Genomic DNA, 19205 nt, shown 5'->3' with positions numbered 1-19205 from the left:
ATAAACGGGTTTAATAACAGTATCTACTTCTCAAGGTTGTTGTGGGGGATTAAGCAAAACCATGGAAGTGAAGCATGAAGTCTAGTGCTTGAAACAGAGCACCCAACACACAGAACTTTTAAGAATAACTTGCAGAGGATTCCTAAGCCTGTAAAACTCCAAGGACAAACATTGTTCTCTCTGCCTGCGCCAGATCCAGGGCCACTTGGTCATCTGGGGCAACGGCTGGTAGTGGTATGATAAAAGTCTGGTTGCCATAGTCACCATTTTCTCAAGCTAGAGAAAGCCTAGAATCGCCAGGCCCAATAAATATTTGCTGGAGGCATACAGGGAAAACAAATCAACAAAAACTTCACTAGACTGCAAGTACTGTGAAGACAAGGCCCGTGTCTGTGTTGTTATTTGCTGCTATATTCCCAGCACTCAGCACAGTGCCTAGAACATAATATACGTTCAATAAATAGCTGCTGAATAAGTGAACAAATGAATGAATGAATGGCTACCTCATATATGGAGCATGAAGAGAAGTACACTGGATGTTTATTTCCAACAAGGGGCACCTCCACCTGAATGGCTCCTCAGAGATCCTTGATAAGAGAGCACTGCAGTAAGCGGGGGGCTCCCCTCAGGCCAAATTATTTCTACTGCTGTCCTGGAGAACTGCTAATTTCCCCCAAAGAGAGGCAGACAGCTGTGAGAAGAGGGGCTTTGGTTATCTCACTAGAGTGAAGTAGAAAGGGAAATTCCCTTTTTTGAGAACCTACTGGGTACCAACCAGGCACTGCTAAGCTTTTCACACACATTACGTGTCTTATTTATTTCTTACCACAGTTCTGTGGGTTAGGTATTAGTATCTCCATTTGGCAGAAGAGATAATTGAGAGACAGAGAGGTTGGGTGCTTTGCCCAGACCACACAGCAAGTAAGTGGCAGAGCTAGGATATGAACTTAGGTCTGTCAGACTCCAAAGCCCATGCTCTTTCTACTACACCAGTATTGGAACCTAGCAGGAGCCACAGCCTTTTAGGAAGTCAAAGGGCAGGAAGCCTATCTTATTAGACTTTGTGTGTCAATTTCTATCACAGTAGCTGTTCAAATAGCAGAGACTCAATAAATGTTTAATGAATGAGCCCATCAGTGAAGAATTCTTCCCATTCACTCAATACATATTTATAATGTTTATAGTGTGTCTGGTAAGTCTAAGTAGAATCTGGGGATACAAGGGTGGAAAAAACCTATGGAACTAGCAGGGTGTGGTGGCTCACTCCTACAGTCCAGTCCCAGCTACTTGGAGGTTGAGGTGGGAGGATCGCTTGAGCCCAGGAGTTGGAGGCTGCAGTGAGCTATGACACCACTGTACTCCAGCTTGGTGGCAGAGTAAGACCCCATTTCTAAAACAAACAAACAAACAAAAAGCCTATGGAACTTACATTGTAATTGGGGGAAGATATACTATAAACAAACAAGAAAATATCAGATAATGATGACTTCTCCAAAGAAAAAAATGAGCATGATGCAATTAAAAATGGCTGGGGGGTCAGGGAAGCCCTCTGTAAGAAAAGACATTTAAATTGATGGACAAGAAGGAGCCAGTCATGTGAAGGTCTGGGGGAAGTACATTTGAGAAAGCTAAAACATACAGTGCAAAGATCCTGGGGTGGAATACATTTGGTGTGTGTGTGTAACTGAAAAAAAAAAAAAGATACTGTGCTGGGGGCAAGTGAGAGAAGAGGGTGAGTGGTAAGAGAGGAGGCGTGTTAGTTTGCTGGGGCTGCTATAACAAAGTACCATAAACTGGGGGCTTCAACAAGAGAAATGTACTGTCTCACAGTTCTGGAGGCTACAAGTCCAAGATCAAGGTGTCAGCAGAGTCGGTTCCTTCTGGGGGGCTAGGAGGGAGAATCTGTCTCACGCCTCTCCCCCAGCATCTGGTGGATTTTTGGTGATCTTTGCTGTTCTTTGGCTTGTAGAAGCATCACCCCATCTCTGCCTTCATCTTCACATGATGTTCTCCGTGCATCCAAATTTCCCCTTCTTATCAGGACAACAGTCATATTGAATTAGGGGCCCACCCTATGCCAGTATGACCTCATTCTAACTTAATTACATCTGCAACAACCTTGTTTCCAAATAAGGTCACATTTAGAGATAATGAGGACTTCAACATGAATTTTTGGAGGACACACTTCAACACGTCAAGTTAGCAAGCCATACCACATGAAGGACGTGGAAAACCTGAGAGACCAGGGGAAGGGGTTGGATTTGCCTTGGATATAATGGGAAGTCACCAAAAGGTTTCAAATCCAGCAAGTGACATGATCTGATTAATGTTTTAAAAGGATAATTCTGGCTGCTGTGTTAGATTATGAGAGAAAACAGCCCCCGATGCCAGCATGAGTCATATGGCCCCCCTGCTAGGGATGGAAATTCTCGTCATAACATCCACTTACCGGACCTGAGGCTTTAGTTTTCATTGTTCATCATTAGTTCATAGGAAAAACAAATTTAGCTTCCAATTGATGAGATGAACACATCCTTATAATCACATATAAAAATATTATTTTCTTTCCTGGATCTTTACTTCTAAAAAAATAATAAAAGTAATACAAGCTCTTGGTAAAACTCCAAATAATACTAAGGGAGGCAAATTAATAAATACAGGACTCCACACACTGCTCCTCAACCCCCACCCATTTCCACTTCTCAATTTCTTCACATTCACATTTTAAAAGAAATCTCTTTGGAGATCCCCTTCCTAGAATTGTTTCTAATCATCTATATGTCTCTATACAGATTCTTACCCACAGTAAATTTTTAACACCAGGCCAACTGCCCAACTTCACCAGGCAAGCTTCTGTTACCTTCTTCCCATAAATTGGCCTGAAAATGTTCAGGATGAACAGGAGCACTGAGCCACAAAATTAGTAGTAGATCATTGGGCTTGGGGTCAAAGACATTGAGTTCCAGTTTCTGTTACATCACTTCCTGCCTCTGAGTTACTGAGCAAATCACAACCAAGTCTTGGGTTCTTCATATTTTGCCTATATCACAGGGTTGTAGTAAAGTTCAAGGATGTTTGTGTAATAAAGCACTTCTGGTATATTATTGCTAATGAAGACAACCCTCATTTCCACATACATACAGTCATATCTGTTGGTATCCACTTATAGACAAGGGAGTTTTTATTTTGTAACTAGAACTAGCAAGAGGCATCATGCTTGAGGACAACGTGAGGGCGGATGGGGTACGAGGAACTTTGTCAGGCTGGGTGATCTCTGGGGCAAGGGTTTTCTGAGTGTCTTTGCAGGCTCAGATGTGGCCAAATGGGAGTTGGAACAGGGAGGAATAAAGTGAGTGTGTCCCTCTTGAAAACCATAAATGACAAGACTGGTTTGAGTGTACCTGGGATGCCCTGATTTAGTGACATATTCAGAGTCTCAAAGGGAAAAATAGTCAGGAAACATTGTGGTGGGAGAGGTTCCAAGATTCTGTTAATATAAAGGAGAGGCTGCCAAGCCCGCAAACATTGGACTTGAAGGGGTAAAAATATCTTATCACTAGAAAAGACTGCTGGCCATCACTTTGGGAGACCAAGTCAGGTGGAGCTCTCGAGCTCAGAAGTCTGAGACCAGCCTGGGCAACATGGTGAAACCCCATCTCTACAAAAAATACAAAACTTAGCTGGGTGTGGTGGGGCATGCCTGTAGTGCCAGCTACTCAGGAGGCTGAGGTGGGAGGATTGCTTGAGCCCAGGAGGTTGAGGTTTCAGCAAGCTATGATCAGCCACTGCATTCCAGCCTGGGCAACAGAGCAAGACCCTGTCTCAACAACAAAAAGACTGCTGGTTTATGCCATTCAAAATGGACTATTTTGGATTGTCATGCAGGGAATGGATCTGTTTTTTCCTTTTATTGTATCCCTAGTACTTAGTATAGTACATGGCACCGAGTAGGAGCTCATTAAATATTGGTTGAATGAAGTGACTATTCCTCATACATTAGCTCTTTTAGCTCACAGGACCAAATGAATAACAATGATGTTCATATAGCCAATTTGTAAAGCCCAGTGAGTACTTACTTTCAATTTATCATCTTGATGGTCCAATGAGGCAGGTTTTATCATCATTCTTAATTTGCAGATGAGGTTACTGAGGTCCAGAAAGGTCAAGTCATGTGCCTAAAATCACTTGGTGAAGAAGTAAAAGAGCCTGAAATAAGCATGCCCTCCATCACTCACACAGGGTTGTACTTCAATGGTGATGATCAGGTTGTGACTTGTAATGTAAGAGCCAGAACCCCCTGTGGCCGGGTAAGTGTAGTGTGCCCAGAAGGTGGTATACAACCAGGTAAGAGACATATCTCCAGGCAGGAAACAGGAACTAAGCAGTCCAGCTTTGCACCACCAGCCAGTGTTCAGCAAGCACTGTATTCTCTGAGGTCCTGCTCTGTGCTAGGCACTACACTTGATGCTTGGGATACAATAGTGAACAAGCAGAAGGACAAGGAGTTCTCTCAGGTGGTGGCAGGTGTTAAGATGGTGCCCACACACAGGAGGCTGATATGACTTTAGGGTGAGATGAAGCCTGGAATGCTCTTCCAGGGTTTTCCAAATACTAGCTCAAGGTCTGGAGCCAAACTGTCCAGGAATCTCTTTTTTAATACCCAGATGATTCTGATGTACAGCTAGGTTTGGGAGCCACCAATATGGGTGAGCTAGGCTGATTTCATGGTACATCACGATGGCTCTCTCCCATTTTTCCCAAACTTTTAGATGAAAAGTTCTACTTTCAGCTCAGCTGGGCTCTGGAGGCACACTTGAGCCAGAATATTAAAAAGGGGATGATCTCCACCACACCCCTAGGCCAGTGAGTTAACTAGGAAAACTGCCTCCAAGGCAAGGAGAATCTTGTGGAACACAAAGCCATACTGTGAGATGCAGAAGCCCCTTTTCAAGAGGAGACTGTTCATCCAAGGCCAAACATAGAGATCCTGAGTTTTGTTTCATCAAGGAAGGTAGCTGGTCACAGTGGTTCATGCCTGTAATCCCAGCACTTTGGGAGGCTGAGGTGGGAGGATCGCTTGAGCCCAGGACTTTATAGATCAACCTGGGCAACACAGTGAGACTCTGTCTTCAAAAAAAATAATAAAAGAAAGGTAGCCAATTCCTCAAGGTAGTAAACCTTGAGTCCAGGTCCTCTGGCATCAAATCCTATGCTTATTCCCTCTTCTCTACCTTCTCTTCTATCTGCAACCTCTGGAATGAAGATGCTCAAATGGTCGATTTAGAGACACTAGCAGTGGGCAACATATAGGTATAGAAAATCCTCAACCTGGCAGCTTGAGGAGGCCCCAGTGAACCTCTTACCCTGAATGTTGCTCTCTTCTCAGAGCTCTATTTTTGTTTTTGATATATGAATTTTTTACTTGAGGTTGTTTGAGCATTTCTCTTATCCCACAACCCAGTGGCAGTTGAGAGTGCTTATTATGAGGGAGGAAAGAGAGTCCAGGGGAGGGGCCTTGGGAGCTCAAGGGGAGGGCAGAGCCTGAGATGCTAGGAAAAGAGCTTGGGAGGCCTGGAGCTAGACTCCAAAGGACAGGAGCTGAAGATCCCTGAGGAACAGAACCACCGCACTTCTTGGTTGCCCTGGGAGAGTCCTAGTTTATGCCTGTTGTCCCTCCCGCTGTCAAAAGTGCCCCAGTCATACAGCAAATGATATGGCCACCCCTACTGAGGGAGGAATTAGAGCCCTTCTTTCCTCAATGTTTTCACCTGGGACATTGCTTAGAAAAAGAAACTACAACTTTCAGATACCAGGACAGTAAGCTCCTTACAGGCAGGGACTGCCTTGTGATTGATTTCTTTAAAAACAGTAAGAAAAGCATAAAGTGTATTATATACATTAAGAGAATGTCTGATAAAGGAAGAAATACTCATGTGATTGAATTTTGCATTCCCAGCACCGAGCTACATGTATGAATTAATGCTTCCTGCCCTGCCTACCCCTCACAGTTCCCCTCCGGCCAGACCTCAGCCACATCAGTATTTTAATGATTGCACTGACATCTGGTGGTTATTTCCAGCTTTTTCTCTGGGCTACTCCTGTAAGAGATGATGGATAGGTCTGTACTTCATACTCCATCAAAGCACCTTTTATCTGAGCTCTACAGTGACTAGACATGACACTCTGATTCACAGCAAGTTGTTGATAGCTGGTAACAGATGTAATGCTATTTCTTAAAAGGTATAGAGATTAGAGGCAGGAATGACGGTAGTGTGGAAGGGGTACGGTAAAATGATAAATAACATCAATAACTGAAATCTTGTGGGATTTTAGGCTTATGAGGGAGTCATTTTCACACAGAGGTGTCCTTCCTGAAATGATACCAACTAGGCCAAAAGCATTAAAGTTCTCAGTAGCAACAAGAAATCAAGTCAACACCAGTGCAGGTGTGATCAAATGTCAACTAGGGAAATTCTTAAAGTAAAACTTGGACACATGGTACACTGTCTTCCTAGTACTGCCTGGCTAACAGAGAGCAGGAGTGAGTGGGGGAGTGAGACACAGGAAAAATAGAGTGAGAAAGTAGGAAAGCTGTACTTCAAAGTGTAGCTTTCCGTGTTCCAGCAAGGCATGAAAATGTCCACAGATACAGCAACCTCCCCATACCTCACCCCACTTTAATCTACAGGGTAACTTCAGAGGATTTCGTACAGAAGACATTTTAATCCCAATACACCATAAAGAGGGTACTAAGAATCCTAGTATTCATGGGAGGACCGTTTTGATTACCCATCCTCCTCCTTGTACAAAGTAGCTGTAGGCAAGAGGCCTGTCAAAGCCCACGACCTTACATCATTAAGAGCTCAAAGAGAGAGAAAAATACAGCTCCCAGCCAATTCTCACATCATCAGAAAAGTATCACCAATGTATGAGACAGGAACATTTAAGTAGCCATAATGAATGAGGTATCCGGGTATCTGGAACATCTCCAAAAACGCAAGCTGCCTCTCATTTGCCTCCTTATGGTAAAGAGTATTACTGAGTCTGTAAATGTGAAAATAACTATTTAATAAATCTTTTTAAGCAGTGGGCCTGCCAGTAGGGGTTTGCAGTTGTGTTTTGTGCTACCCTCCCCTGAGCCTTCCACTCTGCCCCTGTGGTTTTCTGATCAGAAATCAATAGCTACCAAGTTTAGGGTCTTTAGAAACACACCAGACACCAGGGTGGATAAGGCTGTGCTTTATTACATGCATAATTACAAATCTGTGCTAAGTGAAAATGTATAAAGCAATGGCGACCTGGGTTTAAGCCACACAGAGAAAGGGCTGGACAATCCACTAACCCTTCTGCCAATGTCCATTCCATTGCCTTTAACATGATTGTTTCCATTTCTTACAATTTGCATAGCACTTACTTGTCAACTTGCTTTGAATTCATTGTCTCAGTTTATCCTCACAACAACCCTGTGAGGTAGGTAGGGCAATTAACACTATCCCCATTTTGCAGATGGGAACACTGAGGCACAGAGTGGTTAAGATCTCGAGGCTAGTTAGTAGAAGCATAGGGAATAGAAATCAGGTCTCCTAACTCCCCAGTCCACATCTTCCTTTTTAGACTATGTTGTTCCGCATGACTAGGGAGTAGAATAAAGCGAGCAGTGAGCCATAGCTCTGGTTCAGGCTATGCCTAGGAACAGGCGAGAATAAAGCTAAGAAAGCATGGCTAAGGGCTAGCAACACTCAGATAAACAACTGCTCTGGACAGCTCAGCACCAAACTTCCTGCGGAAACTTGGGCTCTATTAGCTTTGGTTGAAGCTACTTTCTGGATGCCTAGTTACTGCTGATGTCTAGACATTAGCTTCAGCTGAACTTTCACCAACTCTCAGGCATTAAAATGTCGAGTCAGACAGGTTTTCTTTGGCTACTGCAGTTGGAGCCAGCCCTACAAAGAGCTTACTACAGAGAAATTCAAATAGTGGCCCATGGGCCGGAACCCAGCCCCTCTGATCTTCCTGGCCTCATTGGCTCACTCAACAGGTGGTAGTTTTCCCATAGCCAGAAATGAATGGGCAGAGGTAAGAACAGGAGGCTGGCCTTGGTCAAATGAAGAAGAGTCACCCACATGACATCACTGTCCCCCTTAGCTGACGTGAGCAAGGTACTGACTGGGCCACCTCCTTTCTGGCCTATACCTGGTTAGCAGCATAGCTTCAAAAGACAGTTTAAGAGAACAAAATATTAAACACATCATTTTAAAATCCTGAATGGAATAAATTCTTAATCATCACAAAGTCCCAAAGGACCAAATATATAATAAAAAGTAAATACATACTTATAAAAAAAAGCTGAGTGCTAAAAAGCCAGGACAATGGGAGAGAAAGGAAGAAGAGGGGACAAAGTGAAATGGAGGAAGGAAAAGGAACACACTGGAAGGACCATGTATTTTGAGGTACCCTTAATGTGACAGTGAGGCTGAACATTCCCCTCTCAGGCCACACCCTCTTCTCGATTTTGCCAGATGGCATTTCACTCACCAAATCTTAGACTGCCCCTGAATTCCAACAGATTTGTACTAGTAAGTAATATAGTTTAGCAGTAAATACTTCATATGTCTGCCTTGAGATGCTAAAGCCCTCATCACCCCCGACAAGTATCAATGGCTTTGGCCCTCACAGAGGAGGAAAGCCCTGTTGGTCCCATCAACTCAGACGTATCTTCCAGTTTCTGTTCTCAGAACAATCCTCTCCCTCCCACAAAGTCCACATTCAAAACAACATGCCTATAATAAAAGAAAGAGAAATCTGAATTCAGCGCATGGTGAGGGGAGAGAAAGACAATGAGACAGACAGCAAGGTGGGACGAGGCAGAGAGAGGAGAGGCAGAGATCTTTTTTTTTTTTAAACTCTCATATTTTTATATTATCACATGCTGTTTTTCTTCAAAAGGCCAAACTTTAGGCAAAGCATTCATTCAATAAGTGTGCACACAGAGGCTGAAGGCCCTTTGGCAGGAACTAAGAGGTAGGAATTTATGACTGTAAGACTGGGCTGGGTGACCCGATAGGTCCCATCCAAGAAATGCAAACTCCACACGTCATATACTTTCTTTCTTGGGTGATTTGGCAAAATTAGACTACACCATGGAAAAACCAATTTTGTTCCCTACATCTATTCAAACCTTTACCCAGATCCAGATGTTTAGAAATGAGAATGTGGCCAGCAAACGTTTGGGGAGTAACTTAAAGTTGCTAACACCCATTGTTCTCAGAAATTCTCTCCTTGGAGCAAGCAACTGAAATATGAAACAGAGCAGAGTCAGCGATCACCCCAGGACAACTACACTGATTGAACTTCAAATTGACACAGCTCCTGAGCTCTGATCTGAGGAACTCTTACTTTTTTTTCCCATATATAAGGATGTACGAGGAGGCAAAAATATAAATTTAAAAAAATTTGCTATCAAAATTCAAGACAATCTATCTAAACCTTATAGTTTAGGAAATGGCAACAGATGCCACATTTCTTCATGAGCAGATGTCTTGGGTCGGCCCTATCCATAAAACCAGACTGCCCTTGAGCCAAACACTGCTTTGAACCACTCATTTGCTTAGAAAGCCTGGCCTTTGAAGCATTGCTTGACTTTTTCTCCCCTTGAGGCACACGATCAAGCAGTTTATAAATGCCAGAACATATGTTGTAGGGGTGTGGGATGGCTTTCCTTCCACCATCTTACACCATTCAAATATTTTCTTACCAGGGCTTTTTCTATGGCCATAACTTTTAGTTTCTTCTCCAAAGGGAACCCAGGCAATCCCAGAGGTGGCTAAAAAAATCAAGGTTTGGCTGGGTGCGGTGGCTCACACCTATAATCCCAGCACTTTGGGAGGCCGAGATGGGTGGATCACGAGGTCAAGAGATCGAGACCATCCTGGCCAACATGGTGAAACCCCGTCTCTACTAAAAATACAAAAGTTAGCTGGGCATGGTGGTGTGCGCCTGTAGTCCCACCTACTTGGGAGACTGAGGCAGGGGAATTGCTTGGACCCGGGAGGCAGGAGGCAGAGGTTACAGTGAGCCGAGATTGTGCCACTGCACTCCCGCCTGGTGATAGAGCAAGACGACTCCTCAAAAAAAAAAAAAAAAAAAACACAAGGTTTTAGGACACTTAAGTTCAGACCACATATTTAGACATCAATTCTTTTTTTTAAAAAAGGACTCAATATTCTACCTCCCACTTACTTTCTAAATTCCTAATTTTTCTCAGGGTTTTTAAGAGCTCAATGTTCTATGCACCACCCAAAAGATGTTTTCCTGCTTCCTCTGAACTGATGGGTGGCTTGCATTTGGCTCTGATCCAGTGCAGGGGACCCAGTTCCTCACAAGACAGTGTGGTCAGTCATCAGTAAGTACTTTGGCAATATAAAATATGCTGGCTGTTTCAGGTTCTCACCATTGTCTTTGCTATCATTATTAAAAACTCAAGTTCAAAGATTGCACTGCTCATTATTTAAAAACAAAACAAAACAAAACAAGAGATAGTGTGGGATAACAAGTGCATCTTCCTACTTATCACCTAACAAAATAAACGAAAATCAAGACTGAACCACAACAGGTGATTGAACTACTTAAAACATATAGCAGTGGTTAATTTCTATAATGGACTCTATTGCACACTAAGTTTTTGAAAACATATTTGCCCCCCTCACATCTGAATGCGTTCATAAGATCTTGGTTGTGAATTACTTCACGGCCTTAGATCTCACTAAACCCTGGTTACTTCATCATGTTCAAACAGAATTGAAGATCTGCTAAGAAATGTATAGTATGCTCTGCTCTTCCTGTAAAGGGTTTAGATTCAGCCTCTGGTGTCAAAACAATTCAACTGCTTTTCAGTTCAATCACAAATTAATCGTTTGCTTCACCAGCTGGCAAATTCAAAGTATCATCAATGTCAGCTTATCTACCAGAGGATATCTGTTCTGTGGATCTTACCACCTCTACTCCACAGCTGGGCTGAGCCAGGATGCTGTGGCCAGAGAAAGAGGAGAGCATTGGAATATGTTTCTAACCAAACATCCACGTAGAAATGATCTTTAAAGTTGCCATTATTTTGTATTATCAGTCCCCTGCTTTTTCCCTCCAATATAACGAATCATGCATTAACTGTTTCAGGTTCTTTAAATTCTTTATATTGAAGATTTGAAGATACAAAATATAGCAGTTTCACTTTTACAAATCTATAGACTCTCGTTCCTTTTATGGCTGGATGGCTACCAGCTACTCTTACTTGGAAAATCCTAACTCCGTTGAAACACTAATTGGCATTCTTTTGTAAACCCTTCCCTTGTGTTAGGCAATTTTCTCATTTAATACCAAAATAGTCTCATCTCGACTCATTAATTTTTAAATCACAAACCATCTAGTCTTTTGCCATTGAGGTATGTGGCCATTTGATGCTACTGACAGTCCTCCCTATACTGGCTGTATTTGTTGCTTAAGCATGTCCAACTGTTAAAGTGGCAATGGCAGAAAGAACATTTTCCTTCTCCTCAAGACAAGAAACTTCAAATGTCAAGGTGCTGAGCTAGCAGTTGAGAGCTCTAGCTGCAATTAGCCAACCTTTGAGCCAAACCATAGGATTGGACATATAGTGGATACCATATACCATAGCTACTTCTAGCATACAAGCTACAAGGATTCCTGAGAAGCTGAGGTTAATGAATGAGATTGATCAGGAGTGAGGTATCAAAGGGATATTGTCATTCTCTGGAGGGCCAATCGGTGCTTAGCATCTACAAAGTATACCTTGGCACAGTGTTATCTGATTTCTCTAATTTATTCTCTGAAGTAGCACCTTAACACTGGCTCATCTGTCTAAAATCAAGAACAAAGCCTAGAAGAAACACAAAAGCAAACTTGAGACACCCTCCTTATCGCTACTGCACTATGAAATATGACCAAACCTTTCATTGTCATTAAATACCAGAAATAGTAACATTTTCTGTTTTGCAAACTTTAGTGGGGAAGGACAACTAATAAGACAGGTATTGGACCAGAAATGTACAGATAAGAACTTTGATTTCTACACAATATACAGGGTAGTCAGCCAAATAGTCTCATATGAAGGAATCAGTGGCATGGAAAGGACAAAATATGTGGTTACTGAGCCATTACTATGATACAACATACCCCAGAAAGATTTTTTTCTTTTTCATTAAAATGCTAGAGTGATCTATTCACAAGGAGAAACTCTAGCGACTGCCTTGATTATTTTAAAGATAAAAATAAAATAACCCTTGGCTACCCAGTTCTGAGCAAAAAAAAGAATTTCAGATTTTGGAAAGACAAGAACTATGGGTAAAAACGTCCTAGAATCAGGGATCAGCAACTCCTAAAATGAGGTACACTGAAGTGTTTGGGGGTAGAGGGTTGGTGGGAATATGCAGAATGACCGCTGATTCTGGGCTGGAAGGATGATGAGAAGTGCTAGGAACAGAGCTATAAAATGATCCAGGCTGAACTCTTACCCCGGCAGTGAGATCTCACTGCCGTAGGCATCCAGTGTGGAAATGGAGGCACAGCAGCAGCAACTGGGCCACATGGCAGACAAAATGGCTGTGTGTCACCTCTGGTCCATGTGTTGTGAGACTGCTGCGCCTTGGTTTACAATTTAACTAGCCCTGGGAGTTATTTTTTTTTTGTAGTAGGAATGATTAACCAGGAGCAGCGCTCAATCCCAAACAGAGGATTTGGTACTAAGGAGTAAGAAGTGGAACAGAATGGAGGGGGAGTAATTGCACACAGGTAAAACTACAGAAAATGAAATAGTGGTTGGAATGATGATGGTGGCTCTGTAATTCCACCAAGTGTCCCCAGAGTGTGATTTTTTTTTAACTGCAATAAAGGTGGTATGAAATTGAGACAGGCACCTTTTCAATTGGATACAAGCACTTTTGGTGTCACCAGGCCTTGTCCATACCCCTGTGTCTTAGGATGGCTCTGCATTTTATTTAGAATTCTAAGGACTCTTGAGGGAGTCACAGCTGCCTATCCTGTTCCAACACCTTGAATATATTTGGAAGCATCCCAAGCCTAATTCATGATCATGGGGACAATACACTGGCCTGTTACACATACTTATCGCTGGGAGGTACAATGAGTGTCCAGTTATTTTAGTACTGGTGGTCTTTACAAAGGAATGCATGAGGATGCATATGCAGTTCTGAGTCTTCCCTGGTTTACCAGTATGCAGTCTAGACTTGGTTCCCTTTGCTGTTTTTACATATTCCAGAAGCCTAAAGCACCATCATTCATGGAGGTGGCATCTGGGTAAGAGAATTAGTTAGGACCTCACAAACATGTGAAACTCCTAGTCATTGACTTTGCTTAGAAGTTTACTAATTATTCATTTCAAGGAAGCTGGAAGAAATCATTCCTTGCTACTAACAAATTCACGGCAAAGTCCTTGTCTACCAGCTAACAAATGCCACCTGGAAAATTACCGTTTTTGCAGACAAGGAGAAAGCTCTATAATTTATCTTTGTGCACTTCAAAAGAGTACCAGCAACAAGCAAGCTATAAAAGTCAATCTCTCTAAATTCATTTAGAAGAGATTAACCAAAGCAGCATTGTCTTATAATCAGAAATTAAAATTAACATAAACATACACACATAACAAACTAATAATGCTAAATATTGTAACAGGAACAAGGATAACATTTGAACTGAATCTTCACAGTCTAGAAAATACCATTACTCTTTTCCTTCTGGCTTTCCTTTCTCTGGTTTGAAAAGCAAAGCCCCTTAGTTTACACTTCGTCTTCCAGTAACAACAGTTAGATCCCAAAAGAGTGACTTTTTCGTCGGTTTCCTACAGGTTATAGGTCAGGACGGTGGGAATTTCTCTTGCATAGTTTTCAGTGATTGCATATTGGCTAACTACTTTTTAAGTTAAAAAAATCTTTTAAAAAACAAATATAATTAAACCATAGCAATCTTATTTATTCTTTCATGATATCTTCCTAATGTAACATCACGGAAGCCTAACTATAATTTCTCCTAAAGAGAAAATTAATTTCCAGAGATTATGTAGTGCAACTGGTTAACTTGTAGGAAAGAGACAACACACTAATGTGACTTCACCATCCAAATATGGAAAATGTGTTTTGGGTACCCAGTTAATAAAACATATCCATGGTCTGTAATGTCCTTCCCGCTTTACATCCAGAACTCTATGATTCTAGTTGAAGAGAATGGAATCAGGATCTTGGTTCGCCATCTGTGCTATATGCTTTAACACATCCTTTTTGGTAATGATTCCAAGCAATCGCCTAAAAGACAAACACAATACAAAAAAACAAAAATAAATCTGTAGTTAAAATAGCATTCCCAAAGGTGATACTTGTCCTCCTCAGTCCTTTTCAACTTTGTCTTTGATCACTAGCTGCCCTTTCAGTATGAGATCACAGGAGTAGGACATGTGCCCCAGGCAAATAGGATGATGTGTGGATTCCTAAATGTATGCAAGTGTTTCTACCTCTAGGTCTCAGACTCTGCGATTTCCTCTGGTTTAAATACTCTTCGCTACATACCTGAATCTTATCTACTGCAGCCCAGTTCAAACGCCCCTATTCCAGAGCACCTTCCCTGATTCTATGAGCCAGCAGGAACTCTGCCCTCCTCACAGCAACAGCATGCACATTCTTTGCAGGCCTCCTCAGTGGCACTTGTCCTCTTTGCTATTGTACTATAACCACTGCTAGGTTCTTGCCTTCCTTAAAACACTGTCTGCTCCTTGAGGGCACAGAAGGGTCTTATTCATTTTTGTGTCTCCCTGGAATCCAGTGGAGTACCTTCTTACATGGAGCAGGGATTCAGTAGATGTTGAATGAACCAGTTAGGGAACTCCCCTTACTGATTTAAATCCTGCAAGGCATCTGTTACACCATTTAGAAATTTCAGATGTGAAATTCTTATATAATTGCTGGATTAACATAGCATGTTTGGGAAAAAAATCCACCCCTCTCCTCAACCTCCTTTCTTTTCCAATAAAAATAGAAGGGTTCCCTTTACTGGATAAGAACTATCCCAGGAAGGAAAGAGCCATGGGCTTGGGAGTCAGAAGACTTGTGTTTAAAGCCTTTCTCTACTATTTATTAGCTGGGGAACTTTGTATAAATCTCACCTCACTGAAACTTGGTTTTCTCATCCTCAAGTAATAATAAGGAGATTGTAGGGAACAAACACCCAGCAAATGCACTATTACCTGATGCTACTGTAATTTCAGTGCTGCCTATGCACAAAACACAGGTGTTTCCTTTGTCAGGGAGGAACTGGGTTATTTATAATACGCAACCAGCAGTTCACATCTCTCAAACACATGTTCTTTCCCAAACTCCCTTTACATTAATTATGATTTAAAAAAACCTATCCACTTTCATCTCAGAGCTTCAAGAAGTCCTAAAAGTGCTGCTAATGTTCATTTAAACTGGGTTCTACTTCTTTCTACTTCTTTCTCTCTCTGCATTCTCTTTCTCCCACAATCCAATTTGACTTCACTCAAGACTTCTTACCCGTTGTGTGTAACCAGGCACTGCCGCAGTCCCAGCTTTCGGAAAATATCCACTACGATCTCCATGGGTGTAAGGTCAGTCACAGTGAAGGGGCTGAGATCGAGGATGTTCCGAAGCTTTAGAGTGGGTGGAGTGTATGGTGGCAATGGAGGAGAATGCTCCGTGAAATAAATGATGGAAGTGCTAACAACCCCATCCTGTTTCTTTCGAGCATTTTCTATTCAAACAGAAGGAAAAAACAAATTGAAGACGGACGTGCTAGCTCTATCCTTCTGGCTCCTAACCAGTCCCCCCTTCCCTGTCTTCCCCCATTTCATGCATATTTATTGAGTTCCACAGTGGATTCCACTATCCCCTTTCTGAAATCCTTACCAATTGAAATAATGAGATCTCTTCGAAGGACAAAGCCCACAAGTCTTTGGGACTCCCGGGATACCACCACTGGGAAGCCACTGTAAGTGGTTTCACTGATTATGGTCTCTACATCTTCCACAGTCATACTGTCCTGAGTAAGGACAGTCAACAAAGGATCATTTCTCCGGGGTTTCATCACATCCATTGCCAGGGTCTTATGAGCAAACTCTTCTTTGGCTTCAAGAAAGGGGTATCCATTGAGACGGATGTGGGCATCATAGATGCCCTCCCGCCCAAGAGCATCTGCCACCCACTTGCTTGTCATGGCTGCAGCCATCAGAGGCACGATGTATTCTAAGCCACCAGTCAGTTCAAACATTATGACAACAAGAGAAACAGTCATCCGAGTCACCCCACCTGCAAAGAAATAGACACAGTCTACTCAGGTAGGCAAAATACAGGATTCTTACAATTATGGGCGTTTCCAGGAAAAGCTGACCTACCAAAAACAATGAGGTCTCACCTACAACTGTGCAGACCCCAGAGATTGCAAGAAAGCAAGGTCACAATGGAGACGATTCAGAGTTCTCAAAATAACATCTACAAGAAGCCTTCTGTTTTTCTTTTTTCTCTCTCTTTCTTTTTGGAGACGGGTTTTGTGCTCTGTCACCCAGGCTAGAGTGCACTGGCATTATCACTACTAGCTGCAACTGCCATCTTCCAGGCTTAAGTGATCCTCCCACCTCAACCTCCTGAGTAGCTGAGACTACAGGCATGTGCCACCACACCTAACTAACTTTTTATTTTTTGTCGAATTGGGGTTTCACTATGTTGCCCAGGCTGGTCTCAAACTCCTAACCTCAAGTGATCCTCCCACCTCTGCCTCCTAAGTAGCTAGGATTACAGGTGTGAGCTACCATGTCCAGTCCAAGATGCCTTCTTGTTTCTTTGTTCTTTCATTTTTCTGTTGCTTCTTTTCCCTAATTAGAAAATACATGCCATTGTGGAAAATCCAGAAAATATAAAAGAAAGTCATTATCTATTAGCTGACTGCCAATAAATAAGCAGAGTAAAAATTCTGAATGACTTTTTCAAGTTTTTTTCTATGCAAAAACATATGTTTTTAAATGAGTGAACTCACATTATATGTTTAATTTTCTGCCATGTTTCCCCCTCTACTTTATGTTGGGAACATTCTGCATATTATTACAAATTTATATAACATCATATTTTAAGATGTTAAACATATTAACATCACATTTAAAGGCTGCATTGTATAACATCATATGGATGTACCATAATTCATTTAACCAGTCCCTCAAGTGCAAATTTAGGTTGATTCTAATTTTTTGCTCTTATACTATGATACATATTCTTGTGCAGATATCTTTGTCTAAATTTCTGATTATTTCCCCAGTATGAGAGAGTAGAATTCCTTTTCTTTTTTATTATGATTTTTATTTTTAATTTTTTTAGTTTCCTCATCGGTATACCAGATGCTTTCTTAATGTGCTTGGAAAATGGCAAACCTAACTGGAAAGGGATGGGCATTTAAATTCTCCTACAGTCAACTGTGTTTAATAAACTCTTCTGTTGTATGTCACCTGGGTAGCAACTTGAAATTAATGCAAACACTACTCACCTAAGCAGGCTGCAGCCCCAACCATTGCATAAAGGCCGGGGGTGATGCAATCAGCTCCCTGACTACACCAGCTATTGAAGACGGTCCATTCCTGGTGGTAATAAGCCAGCTGTTCCATTCCTACTCCTAGAAGTCGACCTGCTATAGCACCAACAGCCATGCTAGGGATAAAGAGGCCAGAAGGGATCTGCAAAGAGAAAGCAATAGATGGTTAGTGAGAAATGATGTGATTGCTTGGCACATGGTAAGGGCTGGAGGACTGACCCTCTGCAAAGCAAACAGGCCGATGACAATTTAACTATGCACTATGCTAGCAAGTGGCTGTAAAGATTTGTGTAACACTACAGGGACTAGAGGTTCTCTGGGACGTGCAGGCAAGGACGACTGCAAAGAAGCTTACCCTGATTCGGGGTCCATCAGGCAAGAGCCTGAACTCTCCAGACCAACACAGAACTGGAGGCAGAAATTGGGCCTTTCCCAAAGAAAAAGGAAAATAGATGGAGTTTCTCATATATGCAGACATTTCCACCAATTTTGAATTCTTATCAACAATGACTACCCTTTATTGAGTACCTACCATGTTCTATGCTGGACGCTCTACATGCAAGATTCATGGGTTCTTTATAACCCCAGGAGGCAGGCATTATTATTCCCAAATGCCAAAGAACCTAAGGTTCAGAGAGGTTAAGTAACCCACCCAAGGTCAAGATTTAGTAAAGACTGGTGCTGGGATTTAAATGGAATGCTCATAACCATGCTCATATATTGAATCTTAGCCCATTGCTCACACAAAAAGGATATAGCACATGAGGTTTCAGTCTATTTTGTAACAGTATCAAGAAAGATTAAACAATTAAAAAATTGTAATGAGATCATGACTATGGTTACAAGATTAACCAAAAAAGGAAAGCTCATCTATCTCCCCACTCTTTTTCTTGACTCCTAGGATACTATAGTAAATTCTTAATATTCTGTACTGAGAGAGGGAAATGATGATAAGGATAATCAAAACAGCAGATTCTTTTAAAATAGCCTGTGTTTGATTTTGGAATGCATTTGAATCTGGTGTTCTGATGGTTTACAAATTCCCTTTAAGTGAAAGAATGCAGGCATGAGGTGAAAATTAACTCAAGAAGCGCTGCAAAATTTCTCAGGGTCTCCATCCCTTCCCTGTATTGAGGGGATGGATGGCGTCATCTTAGAGATTACAATAATGCCTAAACTGAGTTGCTATCTCTTCTGGCTTGAATCTCCATTTCTCTAGAGAATAGAGGAAAATAACTTGGTAGTTAGGGTGCTAAAGAAAAGAAAGAAACAAACAAAAACCTAGAAAGGAGAAGGAAAATACCTTAACAAATTTTCTTTTCTGGCTTCTTCTGAAACGTGGAAATGGTAACAGGTACCTAAAGTAAAACGTGCCAGCCTGATGTCCACTTTTGATAGCTTAAATATTAACTAAGGATCACCTGTGAAGTGGATCCCACTTCTTGACAATTGAACATTGATACCACTGTAAAAAACTATATTTAGCTATATATTGGGTTGAACCACAGGAAATTGCCATTTTAGCAGTCAAAATGGTCGAATCCCAGCAACTTCTTTGGTTCAATCAATATTGTGCTTTATTGGTAAACTCT

General features: G+C 41.8%; 1 protein-coding gene across 3 annotated transcripts in view; it reads right to left on the bottom strand.

Moving 5' to 3' along the window:
• Positions 1-7224: 7224 nt before the first annotated feature.
• The window catches only part of CLCN5 (chloride voltage-gated channel 5), a 162264-nt gene continuing 150283 nt past the window's right edge, over positions 7225-19205 (bottom strand). For all 3 annotated transcript variants that reach the window (XM_003805958.6, XM_003805957.5, XM_003805959.4), the window contains 4 exons: positions 17569-17755; positions 15945-16343; positions 15573-15789; positions 7225-14330 (listed from right to left, as the gene is read on the bottom strand). In XM_003805958.6, the coding sequence (XP_003806006.1) occupies positions 14240-14330; positions 15573-15789; positions 15945-16343; positions 17569-17755 (894 nt within the window). In that variant the 3' untranslated portion in view covers positions 7225-14239. The remainder of the gene's footprint in view (positions 14331-15572; positions 15790-15944; positions 16344-17568; positions 17756-19205) is intronic.

Source organism: Pan paniscus, chromosome X (genome assembly GCF_029289425.2).
Source record: "Pan paniscus chromosome X, NHGRI_mPanPan1-v2.0_pri, whole genome shotgun sequence".
NCBI lineage: Eukaryota > Metazoa > Chordata > Mammalia > Primates > Hominidae > Pan > Pan paniscus.
The sequence above is the reverse complement of the archived record's forward strand: the minus strand, read 5'-3'. Positions and strand labels throughout refer to the sequence as shown.